General features: G+C 39.5%; 1 protein-coding gene across 1 annotated transcript; it reads left to right on the forward strand.

Moving 5' to 3' along the window:
- The first annotated feature begins 9,648 nt into the window (after positions 1-9,648).
- Positions 9,649-12,795, forward strand: cckb (cholecystokinin b). Its single transcript, XM_015009669.2, has 3 exons — positions 9,649-9,936; positions 10,060-10,215; positions 12,381-12,795. Exons 1-3 carry the CDS (start codon positions 9,816-9,818, stop codon positions 12,515-12,517), a joined length of 414 nt encoding a protein of 137 aa, XP_014865155.1. The 5' UTR covers positions 9,649-9,815; the 3' UTR covers positions 12,518-12,795.
- Positions 12,796-21,381: the final 8,586 nt, after the last annotated feature.

Genomic DNA, 21,381 nt, shown 5'->3' on the forward strand with positions numbered 1-21,381 from the left:
CTTCCTCTGTCTAACCGCTCACCTTTTCTCAGTTCCTTCTCTGGCCCGGTTCCTCCCTGTTGCCACTGATCTACACCTCTCCATCCTCTCTCCATTGCACTTAATTGATCAATAAATCTTTTAAACTGCATTGGGTGTCCGTAGTTGTTGCTTGCCTTTGAGTCCTGGTAACCTCTCATTATGACATTTTGAGGGAGCTTAGTGTGGTGGCACCTCCAGCTGTGTGTCTTAACCAGTGTTTCTCAACTAGTTTGAAAACAGTAGTTCTCAGGACAAGTGCACTGACTCCCAGTACGATGATTTTTATGCTTATCTTTTCAAGTTTTCCCCAGCTCAGAAACAAACTGTGAAAGGAGACGGTTGAGCCTGAAAACTCAAACTGCTGTAACAATACCCTTGAGTCCCTCAAGTCCTTCTTTGTGTTGGACCAGTATAGGTCTCTGCTGATGTGGACACCAATGAACTCACTGTGTTGTAGACAAATTTCACAGATTGACACAATTGGGCAGGAGAGAAATTTTCTTCTCGCCTACTTTTGGGTAAGTTGGCTTATTGGGTCGCTTTTATGTTAACATCTCCTAGATGGCTCAAAATGGTTAGCTATCAGCCCTGTAACAGTGGTGTCATCATCTGCAATCTTGATTATGATTTAGAAATTATATGTAGGTCTGCAATCTCATGTGACGAAGAAAAGTCAGAGTGGGCTAAACGCACGACCCTGCGGTGCTCCGTTACTCCACCACAGAGAAGTATGGCAAAGTCCAATTTCTTAAGCTTAAACTGGAATGCTAGCATAATGTCCCAGTGTGTTTTTCCCACATGCCAGAGGCAAGCTTAAAGCAGAGGCCAGCCCTGCCATGATTATCTCAATATTACATCCATGACTGGTTTCATTGGTGACAGTGATTCTGTGTCCATCATCAAAGGGTACAGGCCTGTGGGTCTGCTGCTTCATTCAATCTCTGCACTGAAGCGTACACTGATGAGGAGGAGCCTTCTTGTTGCCTTTTTCCTTGTTACTTTTGAAGGAAAGACAAAAAAATGGCATAATGAACATATAACTGCGATAAGGGCGTTTTATAAATTTTATAATCCAAAACAGGTGGATGTACCTTAAGACACCACATATTTATTCTCAAGCAATGTATTGTTTGAATACATTTGAGGCTATGAGTACAAATTGTATATTAATACAGGAAAAACTTAGAAATAAAACTCTTATTTATACATCTAGGTCGGAGCGATGAATGGTTGGGATAAAAGATGCATCTATTTGTGATGAGCGACGGTTTCGGCTGACGATTCAACAAGTTTGGTTGGAGTAACTTTTTAAAGCCAACTGAAAGGCAGGCACTATGTTGCTAAATTACATGACAGAAAATTACGAACTGTTCGACTACTAATCCTTCAAACGGCACCACGTGATTTTGGTCTGACAATCAAAAACGTTGCTGTCAGCTTGTAGTTTGGCCCTCGTCCTGCATGCCTGTCACCAGAAATGGGAGGAAACCTTCAGAGCAAAGAAATTTTAAGCTATTTGCACATCATAATACGTGTGACCGTCACCGTCATAATGGGTCAATTGCTGCGTGGAGCTGAAATCGGGCTTATCAGCCTGAGTGCCAGGATAACTGATGGGGAGCACAGAGTGTAATAGGTCTTCCTGTCCTTTCTGTACTGGCGCTTGATCTCCTGAGAGATTCATTCACACGACAGGGATGTCAGCCCCGTGGGGGGGGGGGGCAGGGAGAAGACAGGGATCCTTCATGTGTGGAAATGAATCCTACACATAAACGCAATGGAAGGAGAGGAACATCTGGGATTCAATACATCTTCCTTGTTTTTAAAAGATTTCCACAAACGGGGAAAAAGCTTTGTAATGTGAAAAGGAAAACCAAGTTTCTGCTGTGATTTGAAAAGTTTGTTGTAACAAATCAATATTCATTAGACTTTTTCTGCCTATTGCCCATACAGCTCCATCACTGTGTTTTGTTTCCTGAGGAATTTCATGGCGGAGGAAGATATGCTGCCTCAAGCCGATTTCAAAACGCTTACAGGACTTGAACGCGCCACGCTATGCGTGAAAGACATTATTGTAACTCGTCACAATGCGAGACTGCATGACTTGTTGCTGAAGCTCAGTCGATCGGCATACGGACAGTTAATGCACTTCATATCAGACTGGGACGTTGAAAAGGAGGAGACGGAGAGGCAGAGCAGAGGCACGCCTGTCAAGGCGAAGGAGGGCGAGAATCAGATGTCTGTTGGGGCAGAAATCACACGGACGGCACAGTTTAAAAATTTTATTGCAAGTTGTCTCTAGTTGTGAGATCACCAACTCAACACTTTAAAGTCACCCCCAGAGATTTTCTTTCATGGCAAAAACTTTTAGTTTGTGAACCCAAATGAATCCGAATAAATGTTCGCCTTCCTGAAATTATGGTGCTATTACATGGTTTAGTCTCCAGCTAATCCAGCTAACGTGTCAGTTATGGATGTTTTGGACAAGACAAAATAATTTCGCATAACTACAGCTTAGAAGTGATAGATATTAATGACTTAATATTAAATTACTGTGTTTACTGACTTGGCTCACATCTGCTTGCTAAATACTTGAAGTGACTCCAACTTAAGGCGGCATGACCTACTTTTATTAATTCTAATAATCACATCACCACTCGAGGGTACTGAACTTTTACATGTAGGTAGTGAAGTAATAATTAGCTGTGGAAAAAAATTGGGTTATGACAAAATGACATACGACTTCCTTTTACACTCTTTATCCCAGTATTCATGCACCATGCAAAGCAGGAGTGCACTGAACACAAAGTGAGGAAAGAATTTATAAAAAAGAAAAGAGAAAGCAAACGCACATTAAAAGGAACTGAGATTTGTAAAAAATAAAAATTCAACATGGCGATGATGGACATATGCATTTCAATTAAAGCTGTCAGTTTATCTGGACAGTGAGATGAAACTATTTAAATCTCTTCCTGTGTTTAAAAGAAATTTGAAAATCACACTGAAGCAGAATGGCATTGAATAAGCCGATGTTTCATTGTCCATCTTGTTTATTTTCCATGTATTTGAAATATAATCTGAGCTGAATCGCTCATTTTGGATAGGTGGCAGAATGTTATAAGCTTATCCTTCTTTCTGCTCCTTTTCATTCACATTTTTTTTATTTGTTACACATTATAGAGCGAATGAAATAAAAAAAATAATAAAATGGAGTGAAACGAACAGGACTTGATGCTCCATAAAATGTGTTTCCATGTTAACATTCAGACCCATATAAAACATGCTTCTGATACAATTACTAGGGCTAAACGTGGCTGGATGTTTCTCTTCAAAGTGTCGGATGGCCCACAAAGTGCCATTTAGTTGGTGCTTTAGGCCGGGCTACACTGTATTTTTATTAGTTGCAGTTAAGAAGGTGAGTGCTTTGATCTTGACACTCCATATCTGTGTTTGAAGTAAGTCAGGAAATGGCTCTCGGCTCATTAAACCAGTTGACCACTCTGGGTTGCATTGCTGTTTGCCCTTCATGTCGCTGTGTTGCCCTGTGATGGAGTGCTGACCTGTCCAGGATGAACTCCAGTGAGACGCCAGCTCAACCTCCACGCTGTAAACCAGGGGCGTCAAACTCATTTTTAATTTGGCCTGTATCAAGATCTGGAATGTTTTTAAGGGTCAGTTGTGCGAGTATGTATTGATAAAACCTATTAAAAAACTGTTAAAATATTAATAACCAGGACTTCATGATTGTTTTTGTGATTTAAAAAAAAATTCTAAATCACTGATTCCAGGGAGCCATTAGAAATATTTGCAAGGAATTTTGAAACATTTTTGCTTACAAATGACAGTAAATGTGACTTTTTGTTACTCTCCGTATTGATTACAACTCAATATCAAGTAAGACTGAGGAAATAGTGTAAAATTAAATGCATAGTGCCACCTGTAGGTGGGAGGTGTCACCAAACGTTTCTTACCATTTTTGGGAAAAATGTTCAATAAACTCTCAATGATGTGTTATTGTGAAAAACTGCAGGAGGCTGTGCATTTTCACAATTGCAAAACTGCGAAAAACTGATTGATGTAATTTGTTGTCTGGAGTTTAGAGGGCCACATAAAGGGCTATGGTGGGCTGAATTTGGCCCCTAGTCTTTGAGTTTGACACGTGTCAAACACACACTAGTTTAGAGAGTAGACATAAAGAATACTGAGCTAACAGTTAGCTGCTAACAATGCTAACGTTACCTTCTAATTATGTTTCAACTGATCAAAATGAGTCTGATAATTCAGCACTGAGTACGTATTCTTTCAATGAACACAAAGACTTGTAAAAAACATTTGTGTGTTTATAAAAACAAATAAATAGTTTTAAAGTCATTTTAGCATAAATTTCCTGTAAAGAAAATAAGCTAATCCACCGACAAAAAATAATAATTGCAGTATGCTTAAGTTTGGTCACGAGTGATTTCAAAAGAAACAGTTTTTGCAGTCAGGCAGCGGAAAAGCAGTTCATGCTTCGCGACAGACAAAAGATGAACAAGTAAAACTCAAACTCCTGGCCTCTCACTCTGCTCTCGCTCACTGTGGCTCTCAGAGACGTCGTCTCCTAATAACACCATCATGAAACATTTTCATCAGAGCTCCCTTTTTTTTTAATGACAACTCAAACTGTGTTTGATTGCACCGAAGACACTCCACCACTCAGGGCCCTGAAGCAGAACTGGATGTCTCATTCGTCTAAACCCATTTCAGATAAACTGACCATCACAGCACACAATGGGTCCGTTTGGATTCAGGAGGAGAATCAATAAGAGCTGGACTTCTGTTAGGGGAAGTTTTGCTCTTGTGTGCCATTCCTGCAATAACCAGATCAAAAATTACAAAATACACCAAAATTATAAAAATATTTAAAACACTGGTACTTCAGCTGCTGAGTATTTATTTACTTTTTTACTTACTTAGATCGTACTAACTCATGTACAGAATTCAATAAGTTTGTGAAATTTTGGATTTTCCTAAATGTGTTTCTTGCACACCTCAATGTGCGAGGCTCGTCATGTGTGAGAATGAAAGCCTTCATCTTTAATGTGACATTATTAATAAAACAGGATTAGTTCAGACAACGTGGATGCTCACTGATGTTCCACGAGAAATTCAGACTCAAGACTCCTGATCTTGAAATGAAAACAAAGTAATTAAAGTGTTTTACAGTGTGGTTTTAGTTTCTGACTGATTTTTTAAAAAAGTGCTGACATTACTCTTTCATACATGTAGGCTGATTTTTTTCAAACATTGACTGACTTGCCTTTGACACAGTGATGTCAGTTATAATTTTATTGTTTTTATATGTACTTTGATCTTTTGATAGCTGAGCCCCCCTGTTAGATTTCATTTTTAAAACTTAAGATTGCAATCTTTTAAAATCCGCCACCGCTAACTTTGCAGTTTGCTGAATGATAAAGAAGCAACGATAAAATACAAATGCTGAGATTAAACACGTGAAAGTTAAAACTGAGATCTAATTAAAGCAAATCACCTTCTTGGGAAATCTTTCTAGGTCGCAAAGTTGTTTTTGTGGAAGAATAATTTACCATCTAAACACAGATAACCAGGGCAGAAATCAGCTCTAGGAAACTGTTTCCGTAGTTAGGCAGTACTTTCATTGTTTCAACCTTATGAACTGAGCTTTGTGGAGAAAGGGTGCTAATTAATATTAATTAGTACATTTTAAATGTATTTTTGCTGGTTGTTTGCCTTCTATGTCTCTCTGTTGTCCTGGAATGTATGCAAACAAAACAGGTGACAAAAAAAAAAAAAAAAATTGAGGAAATTACAGGTTCCTGGTAATAAAGTTTATTAATGCCTGAAGCGTTGACTCGCCTGGCAAAGCTCTGATTTGAGTGCATGACTCTGAAACTGAGCAGGATGCATTAATAGAGCCATTTAGCGTTTGCTGTCTGTAAACTGGAGCTGCAGTAAATTGTCTTCTGTGAGCCTCTTAGCCATTTATAATCTCATTTGTCAGTGTAATTTCTTTTACACGCCGTCAAAAATGAAGTGCTTTAACCGGAATTGACACAAAACCTCTGGCTGGACGTAAATACCTGAAGATATGGAGGGGGGGGAAGTTTGCCCCCGAGAAGGGATGATGTTCAACAGGTCGCTGCTGGCAACGCACGAACAGAAACAAGTTAAAAAAAAACACCTAAAAGTAAATTCCTCAGAAGACGTAAGGTAACGCGCGCCTCCCACACCGCACGGTCAATTAATTCCAATTTGAACGCCAGTGGCCTCACCTCCTACACTAATGTCTTGTGATTGTGCCTTGAGAAAATAAAGCAGTTTCCTCCTTGTGCAGATAAAAGGAATCAAGATGGAAAGTTACATATATGTGGAGGGGAAAAAACAGAAAGAAAATGTGATTGAGTATCTTTTCCATAGCAGGTTTTTAGTCAGAGCCTCCTGGGATCTCTGACATGCTGAAGTCTGTTAGCATTTATCTGATTCACCAACCAATGCAATGCTGTAGCCTGAGAGCAAAGTCTCTGATGTCATTCTTAAGTATTTTCTTATTATTTAACATCAGTTTATTAACACATGCGTGAAGATAGGCTTCATAGTGCCCTCCATTTTGTACCTGTGAACAAACCACTTCATACCTGTGTCCTTTATGTTTTATGCCGGCTTATTTCTTCATGAATTATGGGGATAAATGGTCATAGAAATGCAAAAATTCACGTGCATTTTAAATTAACTATTATTATATATGAGCATAAAGTGAGATTGCTTAGACTGTTTTTCTTTAGGGTGACTGTCAGAAGGTTGGATTCCAGTTTCCTCCTCTCTAATGGGTAAAGTTGCCCACTCATCTGCATATCAGTGTACCGTCTGTGTGGCTGTGACTCTGAGTGGATGAATGTGTCTCCAGTGGAAACGATGCTCTACAAAAACACAACCTTACCAAGTGTTGTTGATCTAACTTCTTGTGCAAATATCTTAGTACACTTGAAATAAGACAAAACTAACATCCAAGCCACTTTTCAGTAAGATCTAGAAGCTTGTTTTAAGTAAATAAATTTCTTAATATTGTTGAAAAGGTTCTATAGTTCTACTGGCATATTATCTTACTTATAGGAAAACTGCCTTGTTTTAAGTCATTTCCTGGTTCTTTGTTAGCTCTTGGTTTATAATCTGTTTTATTTGAGTTTCTGTATACTTCTAGGTATTTACCTCTGCTGTTGTTTACTTCTTACAGTGTCTATGTTCCCAGAACTACCCAGTAGCTTCCCTCAGTGTCTCAGCAGGTTGTCTCATCACTATCATTCCAAAAAACAAGCTGCTTAGTATAAATATTACTTTGTTTACGTCAGATTGTGTTATTTCCACCAGCCTGTTTCAATTTCACTTCAGCATCCAGCATGTGACTGACTCTTCATTGGTGCAGACAGAGCATTTGCATGGTATTGCAGGATGCTAAGTAATGTTGCTATCGTGTCATACCTCTAAAATGTTTAGCATCTATACGTTCAGAATACACTGGCTGCGTTTCCAATAGAAATATACGCAAAACTTTTTCAATATTTGGCTAATGTGGAAAAAAAACAAAAACATTTTGCAAATGTGCAAAAGTCAGTAAAAAACATTCCTTGTCATGATCCTCAACTGCTTCTTGTTGTCGTCTTCATGGTTTGTGGCTGAATCCATTTGTTGATCATGTGACTTGTGTGTTGCGAAAAAATTTTCCCTTTGCAGTTTTGTGAAATAAAGTAATTTTGATGCGGTTGAAAAACCTACCTCTATCAAAACATTTTAGCGAAAAATTAGTTGTTACCTTTTAATTGGCACGTTTTTTTTAGTTTCGAAATGTCGGTCAATGGAGACAGAACTACTGGCTGCTGACACTTAAGAGTATGATTGGGGTATCGTTCTGCTTAAATTATGAACAAAGTTTAGACAGAATTCAAAAGACTCTTCATCCGTGGTTATTCTTATATTTCCTTTAGACGGATCTCTACTCTTGAGGAAAACTCTTTGGATCAGACAATTGGGGGCTTAATTAAGCCGCCAGTTTTTCCATAATCAGAGTAGACAGGGCAGGTCATATCATCTGCTGGTGTAGGTAGAGATGTGACTTGTTGGATAAACTGATAGGCATTTACTTAATGAAGGAGAAAAGCAGCATTTCAAAACACACACAAAGCAATTAAAGAATGTGGCAGGTGTTTGGATATTAAAGTGTAGAGTGTTTGAGGTTCACAGATGGGTTTTTGAGAGAAATGAACTCCAAATTCATATTTCACTGAACACCAGAACTGATTACTGTGAACCAATGCGAGGGTCCGCTTCTGATCTGCCAATCATCTTTCTCTCCTGATTAGAGCGACAGGATGTCCATATCCCTCGATGAATTCGCCGCCCATCTTAACTTCAGTTACAAACCTCGACCGCCACTGTTTCAGCAGCAGGTAAAGCATCAACCCAACCCACGCATCAGCGGACCTTCAACCCTACCAATAAAAACATTAAGTCAGAACATTTGATCGATAGCTATCGACTCAGACCCACTGATTTGCCACCCGGCCTTGATCGATGAACCGGGTTAATCCCTGGTGATTAAAGCAGGGCTGGGGTGAGTGGAGCACCCGTCCTCCAACGTCTCACTTCCACCTGCTCCAGGAAATGTGCAGCTCTCTTTTGTGCTTCTCACTTTTTCAGCGTCTACGCGTGGGCTCGTGTGCACACACCTACTCCGCCATTCCCCCCCGATCCCTTATGACCAACACCAGCTGTATTACACATTCACAAAAACACTGTATCTATAAAACTACCCACTAAAACCTCTCAACTTTTAAAAATTTCAACAGCACTTCAAGGTTTTTTTTGTAGTTTTCCTGTCAGGCAGTTTGTTGCCAACCAACAACAAACACGCATCTCCAGATCTACAAGTTTATGACATGCAAACAGACAGTAAAAGTGAAGCATGCTGTTGTATCACCAAGGCTTCGTTCGGATCAGCCTCACGAACACGTAGCACACACACACACACACACACACACACACACACACACACACACACACACACTGACAGAGAGTGGCTGAGCGAGGAGTATAAAAGGGGGCATCCTTCCCACTCATCAGAGAAGTGCTCACTTCATTCTTGCACACTTCTTGAACACGACAAGCCTGTTTTCTCAAGGTAAGGCTGTTTTTATTTTGGTCCTGAAGTATTTTGTGACATTACGTTGAATATTTTTATTGTTAATTAATACATTTACATTGCGGGTTGGTTGTTGCTTATAAAATGTAAATGTAATTTTATTGTGACATAAGGCTTATTCTTTTAGATTCTATCAAAACTAATATTTTTCTTCTCAAAAGACAAAATTCCTTGGTTTTTTTTGGAGGGAGTTTTCCCCAGTCAGTCTTTAACTCTCCATCTTTAACTATGTTAAATTGAATTTGTGAATAAAACTGTAATTCTTTACGGATTTCATTCATAGAGATTTGTCTTGGAGATTTTGCCTGATGACAAATAGACCAAGAGTTTTTATCTTTTTATTTCTTAGGTCAGTTTGACCTGCTGCAAACCGTATTCAGGTTCCCCAGGTCCATCTCACCTGCTGTGATAGAAGCTGATATTTTGTGGATGAATGTGTGAATATTCTGACTCTCACTGCAGTCAGATTAATCTCTTTTTATTCCTGTGGAGGAGCGGTTGCCTGGCAGAGGGTCCGAGCCGCCTCATCGTGGGAGATTACACCTAAAAGAATAAAACAAGCCGTTTCCTCTCTGTGTTTCAGATGACTGTCGGACTGTGTGTGTGCGCTGTGCTGGCGGTCCTGTGTTCGAGCTGCTTCGGGCTGCCCTTCTCCCCCCAGCCCGTAGATGAGGACCAGCGCTACTTCTCAGTTCCCTCTCAAGGTACACGGGCGCCTTCCGGCAAATCCAAGTTTTCAGATCCGAGCGCGTGACCTCATGTTTTTGTGTGTGTGTGTGTGTGCGTGTGTGTGTGTGTGTGTGTGTGTGTGTGTGTCGGTTCCGCAGCCGTCTTCGAGGCTGACGCCCCCACCCTGGGGGAGACCCACCTCCGACACAGCCGCTCGAGCCCCCAGCTGAAGCCCTTCTCTCAGGCTGAGGAGGACGCAGACTCCCGCGCGAACCTCAGCGAACTGCTGGCCAGGCTCATCTCCTCCAGGAAAGGTGTGTGTTTGTGTGTGTGTGTGTGAGAGAGAGAGAGAGGGTTTTGATGTTGGGGTTTGCTGTGTGTGCACAAACATGAAAAAAAACGTCTTGTTGCACTTGCAACAATGTTGATTTTCATACACAAGTGCATTTTTTCCCAGCCATTCGTCTCCCCTGGGTCATGGCTAATTACTGCAAAGGCAGCTTTGTAAAATGAATTAGTGGCTCTGGAAAGCTTTTGTGGTTTGAAAAAGGGTCTTCCTGGGTGAGCAGCCTTCCTGTTGATCCTCTCATACGATTTAAGTCTGAATCTGGCTTCTAATCACTTGACTTTCATTTTTTTCCCCCATCTTTCCTTTTGTTGTCAGTGTTTTTTTTTCTTTTATGTCCAGCACTGATCTCCTCGGTAGAAGGGATGCACACATCAGGATCTCACATTTCCTGACTCTCTCTCGCTCTCTCTGTGTGTGCATCAGAGCTTCGTGTAGAACAATTTCACCAAAGTGAACTGTAGGAAATATGATCGAAAAGATTCTCCTCGAAGCTTCAAAGCGGATATTTTCTGCATCTTCAATTAAGAGTTTTTTTGTTTTGTTTTGTTTTTTTGTTGTCTAAGTAGAACCATTGATGGAACTTACTTGTTTTAATTTAATAAAAAAATATCTAAAAGTTTGAAGAGCTGCAGGGTTTAGGTTATAATCATGTTTTTTTCCTCTTTTAAATCTGTGTGAAAAGAGCAAGTGGCCAATTTATTGGTCAAAACGAATGAAAATATAAAAAGTGCCTTTATTTTCCATGGTTATTTGAGTAGTGCAACCAAGCCAGTTTTTTACTTTAGTTGAAACAAGGATAAAGAAACATCCTTTCTTTAAAGATAAAGATAAATTCATTCATTAATCAATTATTTAAAAACTAAAATAATAATCCAATTCAAAAAGGAATACTTGGGTCTGTTGAAAAAAAAAATGAAATAAATATTATTTTTTCATGCCAGACATTAAGATGTTTTTTCTTTAGCCACAATGAAGCAGCTATTTAGCTCCCCGACTCTTTCATAATATGCATAATCATCAAGAAACCAAAAAAAAAAAAAAAAACCCAAAACTTGGAAGCTGTTAAGTCAGACGCCGAGATCCTCAAGAAGCCAAAAGGGCACGCTGAAACTCAAATGCAACACCGTACGGGGCTGAGCGCGCCTCTCTGTTCGCTGGGTGTCGGTGGGTGTGTTGCTCGCGTTCTCGCTGTTCACTTGCAAGTTTCGGTGTGGGAGGTGTCGTTGTCGAGCCTCCTGCGGCCAGTCTCCTCAGCTTAGCAGCAAGCTGAGGAAGATATCTGTGTGTGTATGTGCGTGCGTGTGTGTGTGTGTGTGTGTGTGTGTGTGCGTGTGTGTGAGAGAGAGAAAGATGCGTGGGAGGATGTGGGTGGAGTGAAAAGTGCATCTCTGCGAACCCGGGATTGATTACTGAACAGATAGCGGCTCTGCTTCCCCTTCACTTGGAATTGAATGAGTTGAAAACTGGGAATTCAGGAGATCAGAGACAAGAGAGGTTGAGCAAAGCGTTGGGGTGTCACAGGGTGCGAGGGCTGGTTGGAGAAACGGGAGGCTCGCATCTGTCCACATTCATGTGCGGTCATGTGGATGCACAGGCTAATGAGGCGCTGTCAGGCTGTAATCCAGCCATTGCTGCTGTAGCTTCCTTTTCTTTTGGCGTGTGAATGTGGTTTCTATTTGTGTGTGGGTTTTCACGGAGCAAATAAGTTTAAGATGCAGATCCAGAAAGGAGTAAAAGTAAAATCCAAACATCTTCAGATCACAGAAGCTGGTTCGAAGGCGTAAACTCTTAAGTTGTGTTAAACATCTGTGATTTGTTTGCTGGTTCAGTTTTCTGCTAAATTCTGTTTGAAGGCAAACAGAATTTAAAGGCAAACATCAACTTTTTGATGTTTGTCTTCCTGAAAGCCTCATCTCATCCCAACCAGTGAACATATCTTTTGAATAATTCAGCTTGAGAGGGTAAACATCTCTAGTGTCGTAGCTGTGTTCAGAGTCAGGTCTGTCAGAGGTTCTCGGTGAAATAAAAGTTCTACTCCAAGAAGATCTCTCTGCACTCAGGAATACTAACTTGACTTTTGTTCTTCTCCTCCGCCCACAATCTCTCCCCTGCTCCCATCTCTGCTTCCAGGTTCTGTGCGTAGAAACTCTATGGCCCAGAAAAAAGGTGGCGGTCTGGACACCAAGCATCGGATAGCGGACAGGGACTATATTGGATGGATGGATTTTGGCCGTCGCAGTGCAGAAGAGTTTGAGTACGCCTCATAAGAGGAAGCAGCTTCTCCTCCATGGAAAGGGGAAAAAAAAAAAAAGAAACACGCCAAGCTGGCTCCCCACTGTCACCCAACAAGAGCCTATTTATGACGTATTTGTTGTACATTTGTTTGTAAAACTGTAATAACGCAATATTCATACTGTATGCCAAATTTTTTGCAGAGAGCTCTTTCTGTTTGTTTTCTTGTTCATCTGATTTCTTTATCATTTGGGGGTGAAAAGATTTGGGTCTGTTGAGACTAACTGGGCAGAATAAAGATTATAAATACCCATCTGCAGTTGATTTCTTCAGAAATACACAGTAATACAACAACAGGTATTCCAAGTAATTAGTATTGTTAGAACTAATACTCACAATGATGCATTATTACAAACCAGATCAGACTACATCAGGTGCTCAAAAGGTACACATGGTGGTTAGTTTATTATTACTATGGAAAGCTTATTGACTACACAAGTTTAATCATGAAACATTTAACTTTTCTGCGGAATTCAGCGATTCAAAGCTGATTGCTGAAAGCTTTATCTTCAGAGCAACCACTCTGTCTACATTTAGTCTAGCCCTTGTAAAGTATCCAAAAGATGAATGGTGTTAGACAATGTCCAAACATGCAACAAAAAATGTCTACGAGTTGTACAACAGTGCATCTTGAGATTTCACCCATGAGCATCGTGAAGAGAACCAGGTTAGAAGGGGCATCTTTGACGTCATCCAACAAATACTAAACATAACCCATTCGGACTCCACATCCACACTATCCTCTGGTATATGAGAGTAACTCTCTCCTTGAAAATCTTGGCCACATGTTCTCAGTTCATTCTAACCACAATCCAACTCAAACCAGGTGGTGATCAGTTTAAATTTCTAGACTTTTCTTCTTCACCCAAGTCTTGATTTGATTATAGAATTGATATGGACCTTTGGCCCAAGCTTGTGTGGTACAAAGTACATTTGGGAATTACCTTGTATGTGACTGTGAAGTTTGTTCTGGACCTCTAATGCCTAGTGTAGATCTCCAATAAAAAGTCATTTCCTGGATTCAGATCTAGGAGAATGTTCCTCCCAATAAACCCCCTAAACATACCCCATCACTGCCCATATGGGAACTACGTCCCCCAGGTGCACATGGGAATCCCCTTCCAGGGCACCAAACAGAGACTCCAAGACTGAGGAGTACTCTGAAAAGTTTTTTGGTGGATAAGAACAGAAAACATCAAGATGCTTTGCTAGGGGCTTGAAAATATCCCTACACTCAACTAGTGTCTCTCCCTGGGCAACACAATAGTAGGAGATAGACCAGTCTCCAGGATTCCAGAGGGCAAACAAAACGCAAAGGGAACACCAACTATATCAATCTAGTAATGCTCAACTTCACACGCCAGCTCGGGGCTGAACGACATTCCCTGTCCCTGGAGTCCAATTATGATTATTAGTACACCAGGGTAATCGCTCTCATCTGTTACCAGGCTTCCACTGCACCTGACCGCAATATCCATCCCCTCAGGTAATGGGGCCTATGCAAACCCCAAAGCCTAGTCTCGACCATCAACCATTCCCCAGTGAGTTCTACCTCCCATTCCTGACACCTGGGGGTAAACATAATCTGTAGTCTACCACTCATTAAAGTCTTAAATCATTATTCACTTGGTCCTTCCCTTGAGGCCAATTTACCATGGGAGGAACTTACCAGGGGCTAAGGCCCTGCACAGCTGCACCAAGGATGATATTTGTACAGAAGGGGGTAGCTTTCTCACAAATGACCAGTGTGGAATACTTTTGTGTCCATCCCCATTTATTTATTTATTTTTTACCAGCTGCCTTCAGAAGTCACCTAATTAGTATGCAGAGTCCACATATGTGCAATTTATCCCAATGTATACAGACCTAAATTAAACTGAGAGTCTGTGGTAAGACTTTAAAAATTACTAAGCCAAAGGAAATATAGCTGTCATGTTTCTGGAGTGAAAGTGTGTTTGGGTGTATTTTAATAACTGTTGAACTGCAGGTTTCCGCCAGATTGACTGGAACCTTCTCCTGAATGCTGCTGGGAATAAAGCGGACTGTTGGACCACAATTCTTCACCTGATGATTGACCCTTGTTATGTCTTCAAGCCTCTATTTTTATTTGCTTCAAGCCATATGAATGCCACACATTCTAAAATCTTTGGTTCCTCAAGGGACTTCCTTGAGCTGAATACCTACCACAGTCATTCTCTGCAGCGTCAGTTTCCACAATTACTACCTACGTTTGTTTGGAAACCACTGCAGAAATCTCAGTTGACCATCATTACTGGAAGTAACTTCCAGCATCAACAGAGCTTCCCCTCAGTGTGTCATCAGTGATGGACTGGCAACCTGTCCAGAGTGTACACTGCCTCTCACCCAATAACTGCCCCGCACACTTTTCTGCAACCCTGCAAAGATAAGCTGGTATAGATGATTGATGGACATTGTACTGAACCCAGATCCTGAAATACTTTTGGCATTTGTGTATCAGTCCCATGAACGACAGATTCAAATCTTTAGAATTCATTTGTTTTCTTGCAATGATCCAAAAATCAAAGCGAACTTCAGCCTATAGTTGGAATTAGTAAGGGGAAGTGCAGATTTGAAGCGGTGCTGAATTGGAATGAACGGCACATATTACGTTTCTTCCCGGCGTGTGTGTTAAGTGAAAGATGTGTCTGCGTGAGGGAGATGTGAATAGAGGGATCGATGAACAAAGCAAGCGGGCTGAATTATTCAGAGAGGTGATTTGAAGGTGCCCCAGGGGAAGAAGACGGTTTGCCATGTTTTTGTGTGTGTCAAGTTGTTGGCTTGGAGGGAAAACAGATCTGAAGAAAAAAATATAGAGGAGATTAATAGAGATCCATGGGCATTGACCCAAACTTTGTGTTTAAAGATCTGAGAAGCAAAAAAGAGTAAAAGGCTGACCGAAGATTTAAAAGGCTTCAGTTGGACCATTGGTAAATGTCTCCATTGTTTGTGTGAACGTTTCTGCAAAGATATCGACTGCAAAAGGTCACAAACACAAAAGTGCAAGAATACTTCAGCATTGATATAGAGTGATAAAACCCCTCTGTGTATAAATGCTCCAGTTTTGTTGCTCATTTGTAAAACCACACATTCCCGAAATGAAAAGAAGATGTGCTCTAAGCGTGGTCACTGTGCTGAAAATCCACAACCGGTGACGGGCAGATGGTCCAAATGATTCTCAAATCTGGCTGAACATCCTGCATGTAATTCTGTTCCCATAAAGGTCCTTTTTAAAAATTAGATCAATCAAATTTACCAAGCTTCTATAGCCAAAATACTTCAGAGTCAAATGTGAGTTCCAAGCTGCAGAGAGGCAGAAACAGCAGGGATTGTGATGAAGTGTGTACAGTTATTTTTAGTAAAATGTTGCTTATCTGCTTCTTGCCTACATTTGAAGCTAATGTTACCTGAAGCCATCTTGAATATATAAAATATTATTACATCACAGTAAAGTAGTGCTTTCTATACGTTTTCCAACAAAGCGCATTCATCTCTGGGACACACAACACACAAGGAAGCAGTGCATTTTAAGGTGTCACCCAGGTGTGCCTTTAATTTAGTCAAGTGCTGCGGATTAACCTACCAGAAGCTTCCAAAGCTATGGAATTATTATCTGGGCTTTCCAAAATTATTTAAATTATATAATTTTCCAAAATTACAGTGATACAGGCATTGGAGATTTGGGCCAAATTAAGACTATTGCACCTAGCAGTGGTTACTTCCTTGTTGCAAGAGGCCATATCTATTCTGAAGTCAGCAACTGATGTGATTAATAGGACCAATATCAGAGAAGTCAGTGCTGGCAAATGAGAAAGAGACTACTCACTTACATTAGCATTGGTTAGGCTAGAGGTTAGCATGCCAAGGCTGGTCACCCATTGGATTGCCTTGGCATTAGCATTGGGGAGGCTAATGACAAGCATGTCTAGGATGGTCAAGAGCTTTAGACACATATTTTTTTCTTTAAAGAAAACATTATCAAGAAAAATGCTTGGCATAAATATCTGTATCTGTATTGGTCAGATTTTTCTGTATCAGATTTTTCTGGAATATGATGGATAACTCAAAAGAAATCCCAACCACGGCTTATTCTCTATCGTCTGCTGTTATCTGGCAAACATAGAGAAATCAATAGTTCATTGTTTACCAGAGAAAACATGAGCGATTTCTTTCCTCTGGTGGTGAGGCAGGCTGAATAATGGCAATATATTATATTATATTTGCAATAGTTTATTTTATAGCATTCTTTAGTTTTTCCCCCCTCTTTTAGCCAGAGACTAAGCTACAATAAATGGGATGAACTTGCTTTTGAATCCATCAGTCATTAAATTCACTCTTATGCTGCAAGTCATTTTTAAGGAACCTCTGTTAGAAAAGTCTGATGGAGAATGTCATCGCTTCAGTTTATGACCTTATGTCATACAACAGGAAATTGATTCAACAAGCACTACCACTAGCTCATCTCCTAAACAAAAGGAAGACTTTAAAGTGGCCTAGTCAAAGTCTAAATTTAAATTGCATTGAGATGCTGTGGCGGGACCTTAAACAGGCCATTCATGCTTGAACAACTTCCAGTCTTAACATCAATCATATTTAAATATGATTCTTATAAAGGCAATCATAAAAATAAACTCATCAAAAATCTGCCCACATACTTCTAGAAAAGTTAGGAAACTTTTGACAGTGACAAAACATGGCATGAATAGTGCTTTGGTGGAGTTTGAACCCGCTTGCGTATTTGTCCTGTTGGGGTGGCGGACGTGGGCCGAAGACAAATGATTGCCAAAATGTCATTCAGAGATGACGCCGCGAAAGATGCCTGAGGCATTTGAAACGTTTTCATTTCATCCAATTAAGACTCCCGGCCAACCGAAGTGGCATTTTTCGATTATTGCTCACCTCTGATTCACCTTTTTGGTTCTGCCTGAGGTTTAATAAAGAGTCCCTTATTGCATCCCTGAAGGGAAACAGATGGAGAATGGGTCCGGAGTTATGACTGATCAGATGCGGAAGGACAGATGCACAATGTGCTTTGTCTGTTTGCTTTGTGTTGAGTTATTTTTGAGCTCCATCTGCTGGACGAGAAGCAATCATTTCATTTTTGGGGGGTTGGCTTGATAGCTTTGGCTTAGAAGTAGTTATGGGTTCATACAGAGAGGAAAACAACAACATAGTTAGATTTTTTTTTTAAAAAGAAAAGATTTTGGTGTTATTTGCCGATATTTATTAGGAACTCTTTGCATATTGTGTCATCTAGTGACACAATTGCAATATATAAAGTTACAACACCAGCAAGTCCATCTCTAAATAGCTAAACATAGCATGAAGGTTTTGGAGGGGGCCTAGTCAAAGTCTAGTCAGCAGAATAAATCTAATGTTTTTTGAACAATAACAATATTTGTTGTTAATCTGTTGCTAAGAGATGAGCTCATTTTCTGGTAACGAATTGCCGCGAAGTATCAATCAGATTTTTACTTTTGCAAAATTTACCAACTATAAATTTCTTCTGTCTAAGCAGATAAGCAGTATTTTAAGAGCTTATGTTGTATAAAGAATAATTAATTTGGTGTTAAGAGATGAGCATTTTTTTCTGTTAACGAACTGCCACGAAGTGTAAATCAAATTTTTACTTTTGTGTTCAATGTCTGTTTTATAATACATTTACCAGAAATGACAAAAACAAATTTTCACTTTTCTGAAAAGTTCACCAACTGCACAATTCTTAAGTAGTTAGTAGCATAAGATAAGTAGTGTTTCAAAAGAGCAGAAGAAATCTTATGTTTTTTGAACAATAACAATATTTGTTGTTAATGTGTTGCTATGAGATGAGCGCGTTATCTGGTAACGAACTGCCACAAAGTATAAATCAGATTTTTCCTTTTGTGTTGAATGTCTGTTTCTTAGTACATTTACCACCAGTGACAAAAAATAAAATAAAATTCACCTTTCTAAAAAATTCACCAACTGCACAATTCTTGTCAAGTAGTTAGTAGTGTAAAATATATAGTTTTTCAACAACAACAATAATGGTTGTTAATCTGTTGCTAAGAGCACGTTTTCTGGCAACCAAGTGCCACAAAGTAAATGTATGAGTTTTACTTGTACAAAATTTTCCAACTATAAATTTCCTGTGTCTAAGGCGCAGTGAGGCAACATTTCAAAATAGCTTATGTTTTATAAAAAATAAGTAATTTGGTGTTGCGATATGAGCATTTTTTTCTGTTAAGGAATTGCCACAAAGTGTAGATAAAATTTGTACTTTTGTGCTGAATTTGTTTTATCGTATATTTACCACCAATGACTAAACTTTTTTTTCCCCACTTCAAAATTCACCAACTGCACAATTCCTATTGTAGTTAGCAGCGTAAGATAAATGTTTCAAAAGAGCAGAAGAAATCTTTTGTTTTTTTCAACAATAACAATATTTGTTGTTAATCTGTTGCTAAGAGACAGCGCATTTTCTGGTAACCAAGTGCCACGAAGTAAACATCTGATTTTTATTTTTGCAAAATTTACCAACTGTAAATTTCTTGTGTGTATTTCAAAAGACCTTGTGGTCACAAACTGTAACATTACTTCTTTGATGTTAAGAGATTAGGATTTTTTTCATAGTAATGAACTGCCACTAAGTATAAATCTGATTTTTACTTTTGTGTTGAATGTCTGTTAAAATAACATATTTACCACCAATGACAAAAAAAACATCTTCACTTTTCTGAAAAATTGACCAACTACTCCGTTATTGTTGAGAAGTATCAGATAAGCAGTATTTCAAAAGAGCTTGTCTTTTATAATCAATAATATTACTTGCTAATACTTTTGTGGTAAGAGATGAGCGTTTTTATTCTTGCAACAAACTGCCACAAAGTACTTTTACTTTTGCGTTGAATATTGAATGGCAACATTTAGGCTAATATTAGCATTTTGGCTCATTTTAGCTTATACGTACAGTGTTTACGCGGTTCACTTTTCGCAGTCTCGCTGCTTCGTGGATTTTTTTGTGCAGTTTTTTTTCACAATGCATTGTGCTCTGCGTCCTGATTGGCTCAACAGTCTCCGCGCTTCTTCTCTACCTGTCAATAACGTTACGGTATTTAGATATACCAATACAGCTTGGCCATTCCAAGAGATGAAAACTGAAACTTTGAATGCCTGCTGGAAAAAACTGTGGCCAGAGGCAGCACAAAAGATTTATCGCTCTGTCGTAGATACAGCTGTGAATGTCGTAAGATAGCTTGGAGGAGACGGCTTTAATGACATGACTCCTGATTACATTAATGCCCTGATTGATGCACACGCATATCTGCTGACCTGAAAACAGGTTTTGTTCTTTGGTTTCAGTGTGGAGTATTTAATTGAGCTGTATAATAATTGTAAAAAAAATAAAGGTAACTACTTCACGGATTTTGCTATCACGAGTTCTTTTCAGAATGAAACCCCCGCAAAAAACGAGGATTCACTGTACACTAATTTTAACATAGTGAATGGAGTAGGTCCATGTTGCTCAACATGCTTGTGACTCTCCACATGGTAATGAGTACACTGTAGCATTGATGCTAATTTTTAGCATCAGAACACTGCGTTCCAACCGGCGGGCGCACTTTGGCAGGCCCTTTTTACATTTCTTCTGAAATTTTCTGGTTATACATCTCATATGCTGTCAGCTCTAATTACTGCACAACAATATTTTGGGACTTTTAGCCCACAAAATAATAAAAACTACTAAAAAAAGAGAAAAGTCTAACTGCTTCCTTTGTATTAACAAAGACCTTCTGGTAAATGCTCGAAATCTTCCAACCACAGACTGAATAAACTCGCCACAATCACTTCCCCCAACTCCATCTCCCTGCCCTGTTTGTGAGCTGTGGCTTCTGTGCATTCATTCATCCAATTCAGTGGAAGTTCTGTCAAATTCCCTGTCTAATGGTCAATTAAACAAAGAAAGAAAAAGCATCTTTTAGAATGCAGTGATATTGACCCAATAAACTATTGCAAATGCTTTGACAGATTCTCACCCGTTCACTTCAAGTGGAGCGATAACTTTGTTTGGATTCAGGCGACACGTTTTTATTAAATTTTGACATTTATTTAAAAAAACAAAAAACAAACTGCATTTCAGTACAGTGGAATAGAGGAAGAAAGGCATAATGTAGCGCCTCAGCAGCTGGAGATAGCCAAACAGTGGGAGTGCACTTGTCTAAGATACGTGTGGGATTTTGTGGATTTCAGAGTGGGAGTGCTACATCTAGCCAGCAGACTCATCAGTCTCCAAAGCAGGGGTGTTGGTGGATGTGGCTACAATTTTGTTCTGGTGGGTTGCTTGACCTTCTTATGTAAACTAAAATTACATAAAAAAAATATTTTCTGTGTCATTTTTCAGTCGTTTTGTAAGCATTTAGCAGTTAGCCCCTGTGAGCTATGTCCTAAAATTAGCATGCTAACGTGCTAGCAGTGACAGTCCCAGGCCTTTTCTTGTTAATAGATGTACCAAAATAATTCCTCTCTAACAAGAATGCTTAATCCTTACCATAAACACAAAGTGCAATTAGTAGATAATAAATTATAAGCCGTTTATTTATTTTGTTTTGCGAAAACCAGGACTTACTTTGGATTAGCTTCAAAAGGTCAAGTCAGGGGTAAGGCCTCACAGTGGAAGTGAGAAGCTTCTAGCTAATTAAAAAAAATATTTAGATGTCAAGCGCAGGAGTATTCCACTGCAGTCCACCACAAAATAATAAGAGTTGTGGTACTTCATGAGCTTTTGGCATAAATGCTACTTTAAAACTTCAGAGGTTTCGATCAGTTAGTATCTTTCCTGCAG

Source organism: Poecilia mexicana, unplaced genomic scaffold (genome assembly GCF_051168715.1).
Source record: "Poecilia mexicana isolate PSO_F unplaced genomic scaffold, ASM5116871v1 scaffold_11, whole genome shotgun sequence".
Lineage (NCBI taxonomy): Eukaryota > Metazoa > Chordata > Actinopteri > Cyprinodontiformes > Poeciliidae > Poecilia > Poecilia mexicana.